At 34.5% G+C, this 18,879-nt stretch overlaps 2 protein-coding genes across 3 annotated transcripts; one reads left to right on the top strand and one right to left on the bottom strand.

Moving 5' to 3' along the window:
* Positions 1–1,677: 1,677 nt before the first annotated feature.
* On the bottom strand, positions 1,678–4,988 carry LOC109011601 (scarecrow-like protein 22). The gene has a single exon (XM_018992874.2). The coding sequence runs from the start codon at positions 4,385–4,387 to the stop codon at positions 2,000–2,002; it is 2,388 nt and encodes a 795-aa protein (XP_018848419.1). The 5' UTR covers positions 4,388–4,988; the 3' UTR covers positions 1,678–1,999.
* A 10,481-nt stretch (positions 4,989–15,469) lies between these two features.
* LOC109011581 (autophagy-related protein 8f) lies at positions 15,470–18,614 on the top strand. Of its 2 annotated transcripts, none has more exons than XM_018992855.2 (6): positions 15,470–15,575; positions 16,367–16,408; positions 16,533–16,588; positions 17,735–17,787; positions 18,046–18,164; positions 18,299–18,614. In XM_018992855.2, exons 2-6 carry the CDS (start codon positions 16,372–16,374, stop codon positions 18,388–18,390), a joined length of 357 nt encoding a protein of 118 aa, XP_018848400.1. In that variant the 5' UTR covers positions 15,470–15,575; positions 16,367–16,371; the 3' UTR covers positions 18,391–18,614. The 2 variants fall into 2 exon arrangements, with proteins under 2 accessions (XP_018848400.1, XP_018848408.1); XM_018992863.2 differs by lacking the exon at positions 15,470–15,575 and adding an exon at positions 15,678–15,775.
* Positions 18,615–18,879: the final 265 nt, after the last annotated feature.

The raw sequence follows: 18,879 nt of genomic DNA, 5'->3' as shown, positions 1-18,879 counted from the left end.
GCCAAGCATTTGTATGCCTATAATAATGAAAAGCACCACCCACACTATAATATATAAATATATATATATATATATATATTATAATCAAAGGAGGAAGAGAATGACGCGTTACGTGTTTGGTGCCATGTACATGCAGCCGAAGAATTTCTCAGACATGTTGTGATAAAATTCAACACAGCCATGTTATGGTAGCCTGCCTGCATGATTGTTTAAGAGACTAAAGAAATATTGTCAAACTCTGGTTTCTTTGTATTCCTGCCTAGTCTTGCGAGGTCATAAGGGGCACTTGGCCACTTGTTTTTTCACAAGTCAGCTAATAAAGGTTTCTTGTCTAGTGGAATGCGTGTTTCTGCATGTGCAATAAGTGTGAAGAGGGAACCGAGTCCTAGTCTTTTTCAAAGAACCAAACTGCATCTTTCCTCAGGTTTTGGACATTTTCTAACACAGTAAGTTTTAAGGAATAATGGCAAGAAGATAGCAACAACAGAATGGTGAGTTTGGGGCTTAGAAGTCAGAACCAACAAATTATATATTGTCCTTGGGTTTCTAGAAGAATAATGAATAAGTAATGTGGTTTCAAACAAAAGCTAAGGTTTATACTGTGTCAATCCCATTTGTAGTATTCACACAGAAGCATCTTGCGACTTCCCACAGCCCAAGATTCTAAAGACTAATTGCCAATCCAAAACCGCCATGTATGACTCAAGCTCAAACTATCATCAACTTAAAGGGGCCCAAAATGAGCAATTTTTAACATTATGCTCTGATCATTTTAACATGATTAAGTACCGAATGAGGATAATGTGGAGTCAGACTAGTCTCATTTGCAGACTAATTCGTTGAATTCAGGACTGTTTGGGTTCATCCAAAACTGGGTCAGTCCCCATTTGAACTGAAAAATGCAACCTATGAGATATCCTCGTCTTTCCAACACAGTCGAGCTGATGGGGTAGTTCTAATACTCAATCACAGGGGAAATGCCAGAACCAATTCACTTGAATCAGACCAGTTGCCACCATAATTTTACTCAAATTGAGGGCAGTATAAGAACATTAAGATACTCATCAAGACCATGGGTGCAGGCTGTAAGAGAAGTCCAAATGAGGTGTATGATATGAAGGAAGATGTGTCCCTATTTAAAGGGAAGCGGGAAGGAGAATCTATTTGACCAATTTCAAGTGCACTGGAAAAGGCACAATTGACCTTTTGCATCGAGACATCCATGGACTCAACGATCACTATAAGTAGAGCTTCTAAACCTTAATTTGATAGCACGCATAAGCATTAGTAAACCAGGATAGGATACTGGGAGTTGAAAGCCAAAACAAGGCCATCCACATGGAAATTTATTTCCCCAATAGCTTGATTCGTTTACAATCTCTAACCTCTTAGTAGATACTCTTCCCACAGTATCCTCTACATCATAGACAACCTATCATTCATCGTAAAGGAAATTAGGTCGGTTGGACCCTAGGGTGTCATGTTAATTTGCAAAACATATAAGCATATTTCATATCAACAATAAGAATTAAAATTTGTCCAAATTTACCCACAAAACTCACCAAAATAGATCAGATGCTGGTTAATTCTTTTCCCAGTACCTTTTTATTTTTTGAAAAAAATGTTTCCACTACTAGTTCTTATTCGTTGTCAAGTACACAACAAATTCTAGCCACCTTAAGCAGAATTAAGGGAAGTCTTTCACCATAAAATAATCAAAGATACCATAGCACCATTATCCATGTCCAAAAGAAATAAGACTCAATTTACTTTCCAGTTAGATGCTTATGATACCAGGAAGATCATTCTAGACTGGATAGGCAATGAGCAAAGGAGACTCACAAACATAACATTTCATAAGATTAAGTCATAAAAGAGGTATCACAAACACAATTCAAAATTTATTGACTCGATACCAGAATAAAAGTGATCAGGAACCCCTGTGATAAACTGTGAGTTGCCAAAAAACCAACTCCCCTGCTCCTCCAATAGCTGCTCCTCAGCAACTCCAAGCTGAAGCTGAGATGAGCTCTCGACGCTGCCAGCAGAGCACCAGCGACGCCTGGCGCTTCTCTACATGAAACCCCCTAACCGGAGTCCTCTTCACCACACATTGTGCCTGAGCTTCGGAAAAGTTACTGAATGTTACAGGAGAGAACCCAGCCGAAGCAAATAGTGTTTTCCAAAGGGGCATTTTGTCCGGGGCTCGGAGTCGACCCAATACCGTGATTTCGATCTTTGGCTGAAGAAGGAACCTCTCAATCTTGCTTACCGCATCCGAAGTCACATTGGCAGCATCCAGAGACTCCAAGAGATATATGTAGGAATGGAGGGCTTGGAGAACATGTTGAGGGAAGGGAAGGTCACTCCTATCACACCCTCGGTCGAAAGATACCACAATTTTAGGTGAGAGTTGCTTCACAAAGCGGAGGAGAGCAGGAAGCGCAGCCGGCTGATTCGAAGAGGACCAAATGGGAAAATTCACGGCAACTGCCTCATTCTCGGCTGCTTGCAAAATGGACAGTGAATAAGAGGTTTGGTCCAAGCATTCAAAGTTAACTACTTCAAGCTCAAATCTTATCCCAATCTCAATGGCAAACTGTGTTAAATTTTCGCGCATAAGCCCAAGCTCAACGGGATGATGGGTAGAAGGAGAGGCAAAGGCAGTGATTTTCAATGATGGGGCACCTCTATTCCTCGCCGGAAGCTCTTGCATAAACGAAGCCCACTGAGCACCGAAGCCAATATCAAAATCCACAATATGTATACGATCAGCATCATCCAGAGCTTCAAGGAGGGCTTGGTTGCAGGTGAAATTGACAAATTGAATAAGAGGTGAGACCTCGGAGAAGACTTTATAAGCTCCCATCTTGAATATCACATCAAAAGGGGCTGGGGTCCTGGGTGGAGTGGTGACTGGGTTGTTCATTAGGAGGAGCAATTGCAGAGCCTCCTTGAAGTAGAAAGCAGCCCTATGGAGGGGCTTTCCAACTGGGGAGAGCTGGTGATTGAGCCGCGCCAATATCCCTTGCGCGTGTGAGAAATTCCCAGTTCCTACCAGCTCTGCGGCCTTGTAGAGCTGGTCGAGCAAAGCAAGCTGCTGTTGCTGTTGCTGCTGCTGGTGATGGTGTTGGTGGGCCAAGTCTTCCTCGGCCAGGCCCATTTTCTGCTTCGGCACCATCAGTGACTTGTGTTGCAGAAGGTGCTGAGGAACAAATTGCACTCCCGGAGAAAACCCCAGGTGCGGCGGCTGTTGCTGCTGCTGCTGTTGATGTTTTGTCAGCAAAAACTCGTGCCCGGCATGAGCAACAGGAACTTTCGGGATCTGGGTGGTGAGGTCTAACCCAATCGAGCTGTGTCGATTGGGTTGGGGAGGCTGTGGGAGGTGCTCTTCATGTTGGGTAAAAGACAATGGCAGAAACAAGTTGGGATTTTGAGACTGTTGCTGTTGGCTCATCAATAACTGTGGATTCAGAACCTGAGGCTTCTCGTCCGGGACATCAAACTGTTGCTGCTGATAAACCACACCAGGAGGCAACGTGAGTGGAAGTGGGAGACTGTTTGCGGAGCAAGTAAAAACTGGATTTTGGATATTGCAATTGTTATTGTTGCTGCCACTCAGCCCAATACTAGAAACCTTGTAATCTAGGAAACCAGAAGTACTCGGAACGCTTGCACCACCAACCTTTCCATTACTGTAGCTGTTGTTGCTGCTGCCGCTGCTATTGGCAAACCCACCAGAACCTGAATAAGCTAAAAAATTAGGATTTTGATTAACGCTTGCAATTAAATTACCCGTAGCGGAAACGCCACCGATTGTCTCGAACACACCCGGGCCCTGATCGACGATTCCCAGCCGCGCATTGCCGTCCAAATCGAGAGTATTGTTCCCACTCTGCAAGAGTTGTTTGAAGCCGAACGACGAATCGTCCACATCGCCCGCGATCCAACGCAGCAGCGACTGTTCCTGTTCATGGCTCGGCGAGGGCGCCGTTTCCGACAACATGCTCTCCCAGTCTACCAATCCAAGCGCGCATCTTCCTCCGCCAGTTATTGCCTCTAGTCCACTCGGAATTGGTTGGAGCTCCGATGCCCATTCGTCCTTTCGAGCGAATTCGGGTTGGGATGCGGTCGTAGCGGGAGGTGGGTCCGAGGAACCGCCGCCTCCTCCGCCGCCGAAAGACGAAGACAGAGTCGATGCCGACGTGGGCGGGCTCGGGCTTCTTCTCATATGAAGCACGGAGGTGGGCTCGTGGTGGTTGTTGTCGTTGTTGTTCACCAAGCCAAGAAGCTCTTCTTTCTTATGATTGTGGTTGCTATTCCAAGCACAAACCGGAGCAAAGCCTGCGATTTCAAAGACCCCCTTCCCCTGTAGCTGAAAGGGCATCCCTCTTATACCCAGAAAAAAAAGAACTCAAAAAGTTTTTGAAAGATCAGAGAAAGCCCAAGATTTGAAATGGGAAAGAAGAAGAAGAATGACTGCGCAAAAAATGGGTTGGCTCAAATGGATTCTCAGATTTCCTCTCCTGAGGCTTCAGACCCACCATCTTTCCTTGCATCCCATGACCCCTCCTTGCTTCCCATGACCCCTCAACTGAAAGGAAAGAAACCCATTTCAAAGAACAAACAAATGCTCCTCCCTTGCTACCCTTGACCTCCTTGTTCCTTCCTTTTCTGCTCCATGGTATTGGTATCTACTCACGCCTCTTTGCAAATCCATTTTTGCTCCATCTCTCTCCCCCCCTCCCTCAAAACATGTTTTCTGGTTTCTCCCTCTGCACCTTTTGTTCTTCTTAATAGTGGTGGTGGTCTTGCGCTTCTAATATCTTCTTCTACCCTTCTGTCGTAGCAGTAATCTGTACCCTTCTCTGTTCTGCCATGGATGCGTGCATCATAAAAAAGGTAAATAAAGTGCTCTCCCTCGTCTCTCTCTTTCTCTCTAGTCCCTATCTATTTCTCTCTCTGTCTGTCTCTCTGTAATATTATTATTAATATATATGAAATCCCATTATCGGGATTTTTGGCGCACTGCTCTCTTTTACCTCCTCCTGATCTGAACCATTTCATCTTTTTTATCAGCTGCTGCTGGGGGCTTCTGTCACCCCCAATGGTGCTAATAGTACTGTATCGTCTGTATTGTCCTTTGCCTTTGTTTTACAATGGTAACTTTTTTATAGTGGGACATCCATTCTTACAATTTACATTATTCTATGAGTGCTGCACCCGCCGAGAAGGCTAAAAGTCCTTTTTTTTTTTCATATATTTTTTTTATATCTTTCAATGTTATTTTAAAAAGAAAATTATAATATCAATAAAAATTATATCGGAACCATTATCGGTAGGGATCCTCTAAACACAAAAGCATTTCCCTTGGCCTTATTCTATACTCTCCCTGTCAGACCTCTGCAGAACAGCTCAATCGGTTAAACTATCCTTTGTTTACTTACACAAAGAATTGTGTAAGAAAAGATGATACGAAAATTAAAAATTAAATAAAATATTATTATAATATTATTTTTATTTTTAAATTAAAAAAAATGAATTATTTATAATATTTTAATTTAAAAAATTATAATAATGGGAGGATGCTTAGGGGGAAAAAAGGGTCAATGAGAGCTATGCAATTCAAATGTGGACGGATCTAAGAGTAGGTTACCCCAAAACTTAACCCATTGTAAAAAGACGAGAAGTTTTAGAGTCGTAAAAAGTTTTTATAAAAATAAATTTATAAAATAATATAATTTGATATAATATATTATATTTATTTGATAATAAATATAATTTTATAATCTAATTTACTATATCAAATTATATTAATTTATATATTTAATTTTATAAAAAAAAAATTATAACTAAAATATTTCCTCAACACAAATGAGAGTCTTGTATCAACTATCAAGTCTGAAGATATCATGAGGAGGAAATCTCGAGGAGAAGGAGGCCGAATGTTTGGAAATTGTCCAGCTATCTCAATAATCATCACGTGTGTCTTATATGTTTTATTATTAATATTATTGTTTGGGTAGGATGCCGCGTATTTCGATAGATTTTTTTTTTTTTTTTTAAGTAAAAGACGATATCTCACTTTTATTAATAATATTCATTTATAATAAAAAAAAAATCTTGATAAATTTTACTTATTATCATCATTATTATTATTATTATTATTATTATTATAAGTTTAGTTAAGTAAAATAATTATATTTAGGACTCATCTCTTAATCCTTATTAACTATATTTACTCAGTAGCCAAATGCAATAAGAATTGCTAGATTAATGACGGTTGGGTATTTGAAATATTTCAGAATTTTGAAATTTTTTTAATATTATTTTTATTTTAAAATTTATAAAAATTTTATTTATTTTTGTGTTTGAATGATGATTATGTAATTATTAAATTTAAATATTTAAATTAAAAAAATATTTTATATTAGAATGATGTTTAAAAATAAAATTACAAGAAAAATTATTAATGTTAAGAATTAAATATCTCATCTTTGTTTCCAAACATGCCTTAAAATCACAAAAGCATTATTATCCTTTCAAAAATTTACACCCACCAAATGAAAAGAATAGATGCCCTTTACAGTGGGACGGTGAGTTCAAAAGCAGATTGAAAAGGTCGTTTGGTTACAGAGAAAGACAACGTTGGGTAAAAAATACTTTCTATGGGAATAAAAATCCAAAATTATTGGTCGGACGGGCCAGCCAGTCAATGGCAGACACATTTTCCCTTCCACGAACATTACTCCAATCAACGTCAGAATTATTTATATGTTTTTTTTTTCTTTTATGTTTATTCTCATCTTTTTCAAAAAAAAATTAAAAATTGTTTCGGCCCTTTGGCTGTAAAATTGTCCAATTGAACCTCAGATATCTTAAGGAACATTACTTTTCATCTATCTTTTCCTCATTTATTACTCCGACTCTTCGCGCACGACATATCTTCATTTCTATTTATTATTTTTAGACGATTTTTGTTTTTTTTTTCTTCTAACAAATATGAGATAGTGAGATGAAATATAACTTATTTTTTAATTAAAAAATACTTTTAACATATCTCATTTTATTATTATAATTTTTATAAATTTTTATATAAATAATAAATAATTTAATTTTTTAAAATTTTTAAATAATAATAATAATATTTTAAAAATATTTTATTTAATTTTTAATTTTTATCTCAATTTATCTCGTCATTTTTCAAACCTAACACTGCATTATCGGTCTTTAAATTTCATTGGGTAAAACCACAAACGGTCAAACCGCGTGTTTTAGTTTTTTTTTTAAATTTTTTCATATTTAGAAAGGATATATCTATGAACCATGCGCGTCCCCCATTGAAGTAGCAAAGTACTTGGTCACCAATCAAACACCTCGAGGTTGGAGGTTTGTAGTGCAGGAACATAAACTATTATCCATGCTTCGTGGGTTTGTCTAGCAGCCAATGACATTTGGGCTGAGGTTAGAAGTTGTGTACAAAAATGGGAAAGAACAAAATAAGACTTCCTGTTACTACAGGGGAAGTTAATGGATAGATTGAGCATGAAAAAGTTAGAAGATATGACTGTTTTGTTTAGAAGAATTTGGTTGTGAAAGAATGAGTTTATTTTTTAGAAGAAGCTAGGCTATGCTAAGATACTTATGAATACAGCTTTAGAAAGTTTACTTGAATATAAAGCAACTTAGATTCTTACAAAACAAGTAGTGAAAGAGCAAACTAGCAATACGAGAAGTGTTATGAGATGAGAGAAACTAAGGGGTGGATGTGTGAATGTGAGCTGGGATGCTTCATTAAACTTGAAGGAGCGAAGAATGGGGGCTGGGATCATACTTAGAGATGAGAAGGGATAAGCTCTAATTGTTGTCTGTGATCAGAAGGCCAATGTTGACAGTCAAATGGTGGCATAATGTTTTGCTTTGAGGATGGCTGTAGAGTTTTGCAATGAGCTTGATATACACAAGGCTGTTTTTGAAGGAGATGCAAGAACTGTCATAGAGGCAGTGCATAATTCGGAAGAGGAAAGTTCTTTTTTTGGTGCTTTAATTGATGATGTAAAGTTTTCTTTTCAAAACAGATCAGATTGGAAAATTTAGTTTGCATATGAAGAAAAAAACATAGTGGCTCATACCTTAGCTAAGTCAACTTTAGCTTTGTTAGAAAAAACAATTTGGATAAAACAATTTGGATAGAGGATGTACTATATTTTGTTGTAAGAAGTCTGGATAATGACAAAAGATGTATTACTTGAAAGCTAGAAATGAAATACAGAGGTATTGTTAAAAAAAAAAAAATCAGACACCTCGAGGATAGATATTTAATTAAAAAATAAAGAAAATAAAAGAAAAAGAGAGAGAAAATATATTTAATTTTAAGATATGTAATCATTTTGCATTCCTTTTAAAAATAATAGATAAATTTGATATCAACATAAAAAGTTATTTTTTTAACTGACTATTTCTTTTTGTCAAAATGAGTGCATAGAATTTATACATCATATAACTTGTCGACACGGTGCACTTAGTGTTCATCCATGATAATAAATAATAAATAAACGAATAAAAATAAACAGAGAGACACAAGATTTACATAATTCGACATAAAGATTACATTCATGGATTGTTTGAAGTGAAATCTATTATAATAGATGATTTTACAATCTCTCGTAATATCGCCGTATCTCTCAATACGATGGATGGATTTAGGATTCCGATAGGTTGAAAATGATACCTCCCTTGAAAAAAGATAATTTAGAGTCACTGAGTGTGGTGGAGATCGTGCATAGAGAGATCATATAGAGTCTTCCTAAATATGTAGAAATCTTCTCCTTTTATATATATATATATATATATATATATATATACATATATATTTATTTATATATTTCCTTATTTGTAGTAGTTTTGTCTTGATTACCTTATAAAACATTTTATTTCTAAGAGTTTGAGTCAACTTGGGCTAAATTATTGGATTTATCTCTGCGCTAGATTATTAGCTTTATCTCTTCCTTTACTATTAGCGATAAGTTTTCAATAAATTGGATCCAGTCAATTTTATCCTTAACAGTTTGTTTACGATTTTTAATGTCGATTTGCTCAACAATAAGGCTTTAAGAATTTTCAAATTAACCATGATGAAGATAGCCCATGAAAAACTATAAAAATAAATAAATAAATTATGGGAAATTTTATGTTGTTTATGCAAAACAATAAAGATCTACAAGCGCAAAGCTCAAAAAGACTTGCGAGATTTGTAATACGGGCATTCGAGAATGAACTTTTGAAAATTTATTTGTACAAACAGAAGGAAGAATCATCTATTGTATTGATGATTGCATGTGACCGTTATTGTTAGCAGAGTGTGCGTTGTTAACTTCATATTTCGTATGCCTTTGGGTCAGGTTCCCGTAACTTAGATATTCAGAACTGGACTTGTGAAAATAGAAAAGAAGGCAGCTAGGAGAGTGGCCTTGGGGTCGGGGAGTCTTTGATGCCAAAGTCAATAAAATCTCTTAGAAGTTTGTAAATATACTAAATAAGTAAGAGAGTCTAGGGATCAGAGAGAACTTCTCGTACCTGAGAGTTGCTATTTATACCAAGAGTTTGGGGGGACAAATCGTGTCTGCCCCCATGGAGTTCATGTCCTTCGTACTATTCATTTTATCAGAGTCATTTAATGCGACGTAACTCTGCGACGACATCATTAATGTAGCGTGTAACTCGTACTGTTCCTCTTGTCATAATCTTTTAATACGGCGTAGCTCTGCGACAACGTCATTAATGTGACATGTAACTCGGGTGGTGGTGTCATTAATGCGGCGTGATTCTCCAATTTGCCTCACCCTACTGACGTCCTTGGTTGTTCATTGATATCTTCCATGACAGAGGATCAAGAGTCCTTTTTACTTTCCGTCTATTATGCAGACATAGACTGAAGGGTTGGATACTATTTGAGGGTTCTCCAGGTCGACGAGTCTCATCCTCCTGCAGCAAGCTCCCTCATGAAAATTGAGTTCATGAGTATCTATCCGTAAACCGAGATGAAAAATCTACTTATTCTGGATTAGACGTTCACTTCTTGCTTCCTTAATTATCATTCTCAATTTCTCGGATCCAATCTATGTTAGAAGATCTAGAGTTCCCTTACACGCGTACTTTTGTATCCGGTGATCTCTCTTAATTTAATATTGGTGTCAAAATTTGTTTATTTTAATCCGTATTTAGTAATTAAGAAACCCGTCGACTCCCTAGTCAATCTCAAGAAATTTTAATGCCTGTCAACTCGTTATGAAGGTAAATCACTGGTGGCACGACCCTCGGCATTACTCTAAAAAAAATCACCCGCGTGATAAAAAATATCCATATCATTTACCGCAATTACGGGCAGAAGCCTCGAGAGCTTTTTAGTTGGCAAATCAGTAGTTGTTGGTAGTTTAGTACAGTGATTTTCAATCCGAGAAAAGTCCAGTTGTAGAAAAGGATCGTGCTTGGCAATATTACAAAAAATAAAAATTCATCTTCCTTTAACTTTCATCCCCTAATAATAGCAACGACAATGCTAGGGTGCTGTGAAATGTGTCTATTAAATATGTACTTATAAATAAGGTTTTTTATTTTTTTATTCTAAATATTTGTAAAACATTCTTAGAGTCCCGTTTGAATTCAGAGATAAATTGAAAAAAATATTATTATTTTAATATTTAAAAAAATTAAATTATTTATTATATTTTATGTATGAATCTAATAAAATTATAATGATGAGTTGACAATTCAAACAAGAGCTCAATCATAAAAAAAAAAATAACAAAATATAAATTCATTAATAGTCACTTTCTTAATTATTAAAAAATAATAAAATAAAATATATGAGCAGACATATTTGATAATCATACTATTATTTTCTTAATAATAATAATTAACCATTTCATCTCTATTATTGATCCATCGTTTTCTTAAGAATATTAATTAAATCAAACAACTTTATGTCGATATTAGATAAATTTTAAAAAAAATTCTATTCGAAGGAGTCCTATCACTTTCATAATTATGAAAATCACGTTACAATAATTTTTTCAAACATATATCTTTTGAATGGATCATTCCAATTTTTTATTTTTATTTTTATTTTTTTTAAAAAGAAAGAATCTTAGGGACCCTGATTATCCAAGAAAATGGTTAAAAATATTAGACTGCGGCAAGACGGATTTGACAAGCTGCTTTTTAATCGGTGCATAAACTTCAACAATTTGAGCAGACTTGCTTCGCTTTTGGGTGTAAGTTAGGTAACTCGGCATTTCATGATTAACATATAAAACTTTGTTTAATTACCTTTTGATTTTTTCCAAATTATTTTAAACTGCTTTCTATTAATGATGATGTTTGATTGAATCAAGTGGGATCCACAAATTCAATAATTTCAATGTGATAACAATTTACGGTGTTAATTTCACGTGTGCTTGTCCCAGCTCTCTCTCTCTCTCTCTCTGAAACTTTATTCACACGTAAAATGTCACTCTCATCATATACATACATACATATTATATGCATGATCATGGTGGTCGCATATATATATATATATAAAGATGTATATGCATGTTCATTTATATGAGAGGCAGAGCCAACCCTGACTGCTGCCATTTTAAGAAGAACCACTCCACGCAACTTGCAGCCATGTTTTCAAGTGTTTATAGTATTTATCTTTTGTTGGAATATTTAAAGACATATTGAAGATTGGTACAACAAAGTTTGACTGAACTTGTCTCCACTGCATTTGTCTTCTGAACCCTCATGAAAGGCAATAATAAGAGAAGCTTGTCTACACATGATGATTAAAAAGAACAAAGTAATGGGTGTTTTGTGTGGAGGGGAGGGAAGACTGAAGAGAGAGGGAGGGGGACATGCTTTGGTATAGCATCATTTGTTTAGGAAAACCATGATTTGGACATATGAGGATCAAGATGGCTTAGTTTATCTCAACACCCTTGTGATCATCATCGCTAGCTAGCTATAGAAACCAACCCCTTTTCATTCTATGACCCCCCACCCCACCAATTAAATAATAAAAAAGAAAAAAGAAGAATTTCTTTTTGCTGCCTTTTGTTTTGTTTTTAGAAACTGGTCTATTTGATGAGTGTTAATTTCAAACTTTCACCCCAAGCAACAGCAATATGGGTAACTTGATCGGCATCACTTCTTTCCTTTTAAGGCTTAGTTTGTTTAGTAAAAGAATAAATATAGATAGAAGTTACTATTGGGAGCATCCATTTTACACACATGATGTGACATCATCTAGACCACACATCTTCTCAAGTGAGTGTTGAGAACAATTAACTAGAAGCAGTCACGCAGTGAGTGTAAAGTGTGCACTGATATTGTAACTTCTCTCTAACATTATTCTTTTTTAAACCTCAAAATAAAAATAATATTATAATAATATTTTATTAAACTTTCATTTAATCTGAATTCATTATCTAAATCAGGCCTAGCGATTTGGACATTCGCCCATAAGTTGTATTTTAAGTCATTTTCATTTAGGTGATTAATTTATGAAATTACTTCTCGCGCATATATTAATATAATTAAAAATAATAAAGTACAAAACGAAGAGCATAATTATAATTTATTCTATTCGGAATGAAAAGTTGAAAACAAAATCACATGGAGAGTCAGATCATTATTCCTGCTTTCAACATTGTCTTGGGGCCGATGGTCCAAAATATAAATATGATGGTCTCGGGCCATACTTGTCTTGGTGAGCATAGTGCTGGTTCAGGCCCAATCATCTGAACCACCCCTTGCATTTCAAAGACGTAAGAACCAACAATTTCAGAGCTTTTCCTTTGTAGTTACAGCTTTGATTCAGCTTTCTACACTCTTATTATTATGCAATTTCCCGATTCTCTCTCAATCCCCTCCTTATTTCTCTTATCGGTACGAGTTTAGAGTGATTTTACTCAGTAGTCTTATACCACACACCTGTTAAAATAAATAAATAAATAAATAAAAGCAGATGCCGCGTGGTGTAGGGCTGGTAAGTAGAATTTATCTTTCCTTAATTCTATGCACCTAAAGTTCATATTCAGCTTAAAAAGTTGCTTTGTTACGAATGAGTGAGGATGGATAATTTGAGATAAAGCCAGTGTGTGTAGACTGTAGAGTAATTGGCGTTTGGTAACCTTTTTTGAACTAAAAGCCGAGAGGGTTGGATGTTTGTCGGGTGGGGATGAGAAAATGCATGAAATTCCAAGTCGTTTTTAACCTAATTTTGCTCCAACACTGATTAAAGAAACTTGGAGACAAGCTTTTTGCGTTTGGTTGTTGTTGCCTTTTGGCTTTAGTCTGTTTTTCACACTCTTCCCCATCATCACTCAAAAGATTTGCAACCTTTGTTTTCTTTGAATCTTAAGAATTATATTTTAATAAAATGATTGTGATTTTGTAATATTAACTCTTTTAAACGGTAATTAGGAGTGTAAATTTAAATCGGGAAACGGAAAAACCGGACCGAACCGGTTCGGTCCGAAACTGGTTCCTATATTATGAAAACTGGCTAGAACCAGTCCGGTTTCGGTTTCGTAGTTTCCAAAACTGGACCGGTTGGAAAAAATATATATATATATAAATTAATTTTATATATTATACAAAATATTTATATATATAAGTTTTATATATAATATATAATAATATATTAAATTTTTATATATAATATATAATTATATATCATATATGAAATAATTTCATATTATAATTTATAAATTATAACATAAAATGTTAATCTTAAATATGAACATTTGTAATTTTTTTGATCATATGTTATTAATATAATTATATATAAGATAATGTTATTATAATTTATAAAATAAAAGTTTAATCTTAAAAATGAAATTTTAATTGATCATATGCTTTATTTAAACATAATATATATATATTAAATTATTGATAATATTTTATCATAAGAAGTAACATTTTATTATATGTTTTTTATATTTTAAAAAAATTGAAAAATCGGACCGGACCGGACTGGAAACCGGTAAAATCGGATCTACCGATTTAGGAGGGTAACCGGGACGTAATCGGTTTTGAAAAATGAAAAAACGGTATATACCAGTTCGGTCCTAGATTTTGTCCAAAACCGGACTGGACCGGACCAATTACACCCCTAACGGTAATAGAGTAAAAAAGATAAAGTAAAGATGAGTTAATAGCTACAAAAAGAAAATTTTGTTTACTTGAAAAGTAATAATAAAATTATGCAAAACTTATGCGTAGGAAAGTTAAAGAAACAAATAATGGGAAATTAATAACTGCGAGAAAATTAAAATATATTTTTTTCTCTTTATAGAATTAGGAATCAACTCCATTTGCAAAAAAAAAAAGAGTATCACTAATTATTTTTTAAAAATAAGCAAAAAAAAAAAATTATTATTTTTAATTGTTTTTTTTTTTAAATACACGTAAATTGCACATTTCAATACTGTATATAACTTTACCATTTTTTAATATGTGAAGTGATAAAATACGTCAACCAGGTAAAATAAAAATTAAAATAAAGCATGAGGTGGGCCAATAGAACTCAAAGAAGATACTTGAGAAATTATATAGTTCATAGAAGATATTTATTATTTTTAAAGATGTACTAGTTAGGACAAAAGTTAATGTGATATATATATATTAATTGTATATTAAACGATAATGAGCCAAGCTCTCAAACATTCAATAATAAAATATCCTAATAGTTCAAAAACGTATTGATCTTGTAATTCGTATTTTTCCCGCTACAAAAGCACATACATTTCTAAACGGATTTTGCAAGCCAATTGCACAAAAACAGGTAATTCGCACCAATCTCATATATATATATAAAAGAAATTACTTACATCAACCTACTGTTGGCTGCATCCTCAACACACTCAGTATGCTTAATTTAAAAAAAAATGATAACAATCACGATGTGTGGAGAGTGCCGAATGATGTATAACCGGACTATATATATATATATATATATATAATGAAATATATAGATAATATAATAAATATATTTAATTTATTAATTCAGCATATTTATCTTACATCCCAACCAATATGGGACTTAATAAGAAAATCTGTTCACTAAAATCATTTTTAAACTAATTTACACATAACGAGGAATAAATATAACATTAAAAAAGCTCAACAATTGATACTTATCATATCTATTGACTTTTATATTTCTCTAGGAGTAGGCATGTCTCAAAGCAGAGTTATCCACTGCGTTTCCGTGGATCAGATGAATCTGGACCGTACGATTCATCCTGCTAGTTCTTGACAGTTGATCGGGGATTCAGATCCTCGCTCCCCACGTCTGCAGAGACGTATGACTTATGAGGAACTACACCCTAAGTTTACCAACGTAGAATGATTGTTTATTATTTGTTTTTTGAGATTAGAATGATTGTTTATTAAGGATAAGACATAGATTACTAATTTCTTATAAAAGGTGTATAGAATCAAAGATAAATAATTGAAAAGGCCAATCTTTTTTTAATTCTATCTTTCAACCGCACCCGCGCGCTTCATTGAGTTCTGATCAGAAAAAGGTCTCTCTTTTCCGGTTCCTCTGCACAAGTTTTTTTTCTTTTCCCTCTAACCTTTCTTTGATTTTATATTTCCTTTAGTTCAATACTATTTCGATTAGTGTAACGATTTCACGTACTTTGATTAGTTGTCTGTTTGAAAATTGATTAATCGAATCGCCTTCTTATAAACGCAAAGCCCCCATAATCCCATTTCCTCTTTGGTGAGTTTTTGTTATTGTTTTCTTTTGCAGCTAATAAAAGATGTTTTCTTTTTTGGGGTTGCTCGATTTTGAGAAAGCTAGTTGGATTTATGCTTTTTGTTTCTTCAAAAAAGAGTCTGCACTGTATTTTCTCTATTAATTGGTTTTTGGGTAGATGCATGCTCTTCTTTTTTATATGTGATGCAGATTTTGTTATCGTTATCTATTGTCTATTTCTCTGGGTGCAAACGTTTGTGGGTAAACGATGCTAAGAAGATTGTTCAATTTGAAAATTGGGGTTTTTTCTTAGCAATCTATTTTTGAGGTTTTATGCAATGACACGCTGTTTTTACTGAGGCCTTGATCGAACGCATGTTCTTGTTGTCATTGATGTTATTCATGAATGTTTATGACTTCAAGAAACTTAAATTATTGAGTTGGCGTGGTGTAATTCTAGGTTATGGCTGACGAACTTGACGCTGTGTCGTGTATACTTTTGGGTTTGATCGTTATTTCAATAATAATATGGCTCTTAAATTTCAGGGGAATAATTTATCATTCAATGACTGAATGAATAGCGAAAATTTTACTCAATATTGATTGTAATTTCAGGAAAAATGGCAAAGAGTTACTTCAAGCAAGAGCATGATCTTGGTATGTAGTATGTACTGTTGTTTTTATTTTTTATTTTTGCTTATTTCTGATTGTTCAGATTTTTTATATGGTAGGAAAGGTTATGTATTAAATTTACGAATATGTGATATCTTTTTGTCTTCAGAGAAGAGGCGTGCGGAAGCTGCTAGGATTAGGGAGAAATACCCTGATAGGATTCCGGTAAGCAATAAGTGTTGTTTTAAATGATTTTATTTTATTTTGTGTGTTTGAAGTATGTTATCCATATTTGCATATATTACTGGGTATTCAGTTCATGACTGGAGCAATATAAACTGGGAAGTGCTTTTTAATTTGCATTTGAAGATTCTCCCTACAAATTTATGTGGGATTAATGATTGCCAGTGACTTATTAATTGTCGAAAGATAAATCTTAACTAAGAGCACCTGCTTGGAGGAATACATATTTATTGAAGCTTTAGCCAGATGATCAAGCACCATCCACTTTTGCTATTCAGTTTGGGAATTAGTCCAAATGACAGTGCTGATTCCTGCCTAGACCAAACGGAATCTGATTATGCTTATTTTTTTTTATATCTGGTGTGGAGATATTTTAAGTTTCTTTTGATCATCATTGGGCACATCCTTAATATTTTTCCTGGTTTTGTTTTTCTAGCTTGTATGTTCCATAACAAAGTCCCGTTTTTTAACTTTCTCATTGAAGGCTGTTTACTGTTTCATTGCACGCAAAGTACAGATAGTCTCTGACTTTTAATTCAGCTTGTCATGTTCAAATAGAATGAAATCTATTATTCTCACAGACTTTATAGCCGAACAATGAAATAACTTGAGTTTCATTTCTGGAAAAGCATGATTTTATTTGGGAACAAAGAGGCTGATACTGGGTCTTTGCAGGAAATTACAAGTCTTTAGGTTGTGTGATAAACTATTTTCTATCATTGTTTACACTTATGTTTAATTTCTCCGCGGAAATTGGAAAGCCTCAGCCAATGAAAAATGGATCATGGTGTTCAGTTGCAATATTTCTGTAGAGAAATTTTATAAGATATTTGGAATTGTTGGCAAAGTCATACCCATGTTGAACCAGAGTATTTTTTTTTTATACTATGAACCAGAGTATTTAGGTGGACTGTATTGGCGTTTATGTAGTGCACTGTTCTTGTTCTTCCACATCCAGGATTGTTTTGTTTCAATCAAGGGCTTGGTTTTTTTATTTTTTATTTTTTTTCCTCTCAAAGATGAATTCTGCATTAATTACTGTCATGATTAAAATTGCGTGGAATCAGCATTCTACCCTTTTGGTTTCCTAAGCTTAATTTTCTGGAAACTTTCTCATTCAAATTCAAGGTTATTGTGGAGAAAGCGGAGAGAAGTGATATCCAAAGCATCGACAAGAAAAAGTAAGTAATTCCTAATATTATTTGCTCTAAAATCCCTTGTCGCATTCCTCATTTCTTTTCCCATGTCCATGATCTTGATGAAGTGTAATCTTATTTAATTCTTTTGAAGGCAAAGTCTCTACATATCTTGCTTCTGTAATATTGTTCCTTCAGTAAATGGCTTTGTGCACGATGGTTGTAACATGTTCAACCCGAGTATGTTAACTCTTTTCATTGTTGTGGTGGTTTTTCCCCGTGTTCTCGTTTATAAAATCACAGGTACCTTGTTCCAGCTGATCTGACAGTGGGACAATTCGTCTATGTCATCCGCAAAAGGATCAAACTGAGTGCAGAAAAGGCAATCTTTATATTCGTGGATAATGTTCTTCCCCCAACAGGTAAAACCTTGCACGGATTATGTTATCTCATCATATTATACAATATAATGCTTTATTTGGCCTTCTTGATTTGAGATGGCTTACTAATTTACTAAATTCTTTGGTTTTTTTTTTTTGGGGGTGTGTTTGCACAGGTGCAATCATGTCTGCTATATACGAGGAGAAGAAGGATGAAGATGGGTTTCTCTATGTTACTTACAGTGGCGAAAACACATTTGGGCACTAGAGCCTACTGTAGCCATTGATCTTTTACTTGCACTGTTTTTTTTTTTTTAAAATATTTTTTCACCATATTTCATTTTCCTGTTGCCATCACCATTGCCTTATTCAATGTAATTTCTAGTATTTTGCGTACATGCAAAAACCTAGCTGCTTCTATTTTTATTCCATCCAAGGTATATATATGTGCAGGTTGAGAAACTCTTGTTTTTAATCAGTATCATGCAGTCACTCTTGTTTTTTATTTATTTATTTTTTTTAAGCTTGTTTTTGGTATTGTGTTGTGTCATCAAGGTGCTTTGAAATGTTGAAAAGGCTTAATGGTAACCATAAAATTCTACCCATAAAGTCTTGTGGGCGCGCGTATTAAAAAGTTAATATCCAATAAAAAGGTTTCTATGTTAACTTGATAAATTTAAGGATATAGAGTATGACTGCTGCTGCCCCATGACAATTGAAATAATATGTTTAAAATCATTAGAAATGTCTCCGACTT

The sequence above is a fragment of the Juglans regia genome, chromosome 2 (genome assembly GCF_001411555.2).
Source record: "Juglans regia cultivar Chandler chromosome 2, Walnut 2.0, whole genome shotgun sequence".
NCBI lineage: Eukaryota > Viridiplantae > Streptophyta > Magnoliopsida > Fagales > Juglandaceae > Juglans > Juglans regia.
The sequence above is the reverse complement of the archived record's forward strand: the minus strand, read 5'-3'. Positions and strand labels throughout refer to the sequence as shown.

Bases quoted from the DNA above. Each gene is read 5' to 3' on its own strand.
- LOC109011601 (XM_018992874.2), bottom strand. From the start codon at position 4,387: ATGCCCTTTCAGCTACAGGGGAAGGGGGTCTTTGAAATCGCAGGCTTT.
- LOC109011581 (XM_018992855.2), top strand. From the start codon at position 16,372: ATGGCAAAGAGTTACTTCAAGCAAGAGCATGATCTTG. The intron at 16,409-16,532 runs GTATGTAGTATG...TTTTGTCTTCAG, and splicing joins CAAGCAAGAGCATGATCTTG to AGAAGAGGCGTGCGGAAGCT. The intron at 18,165-18,298 runs GTAAAACCTTGC...GTGTTTGCACAG, and splicing joins TAATGTTCTTCCCCCAACAG to GTGCAATCATGTCTGCTATA.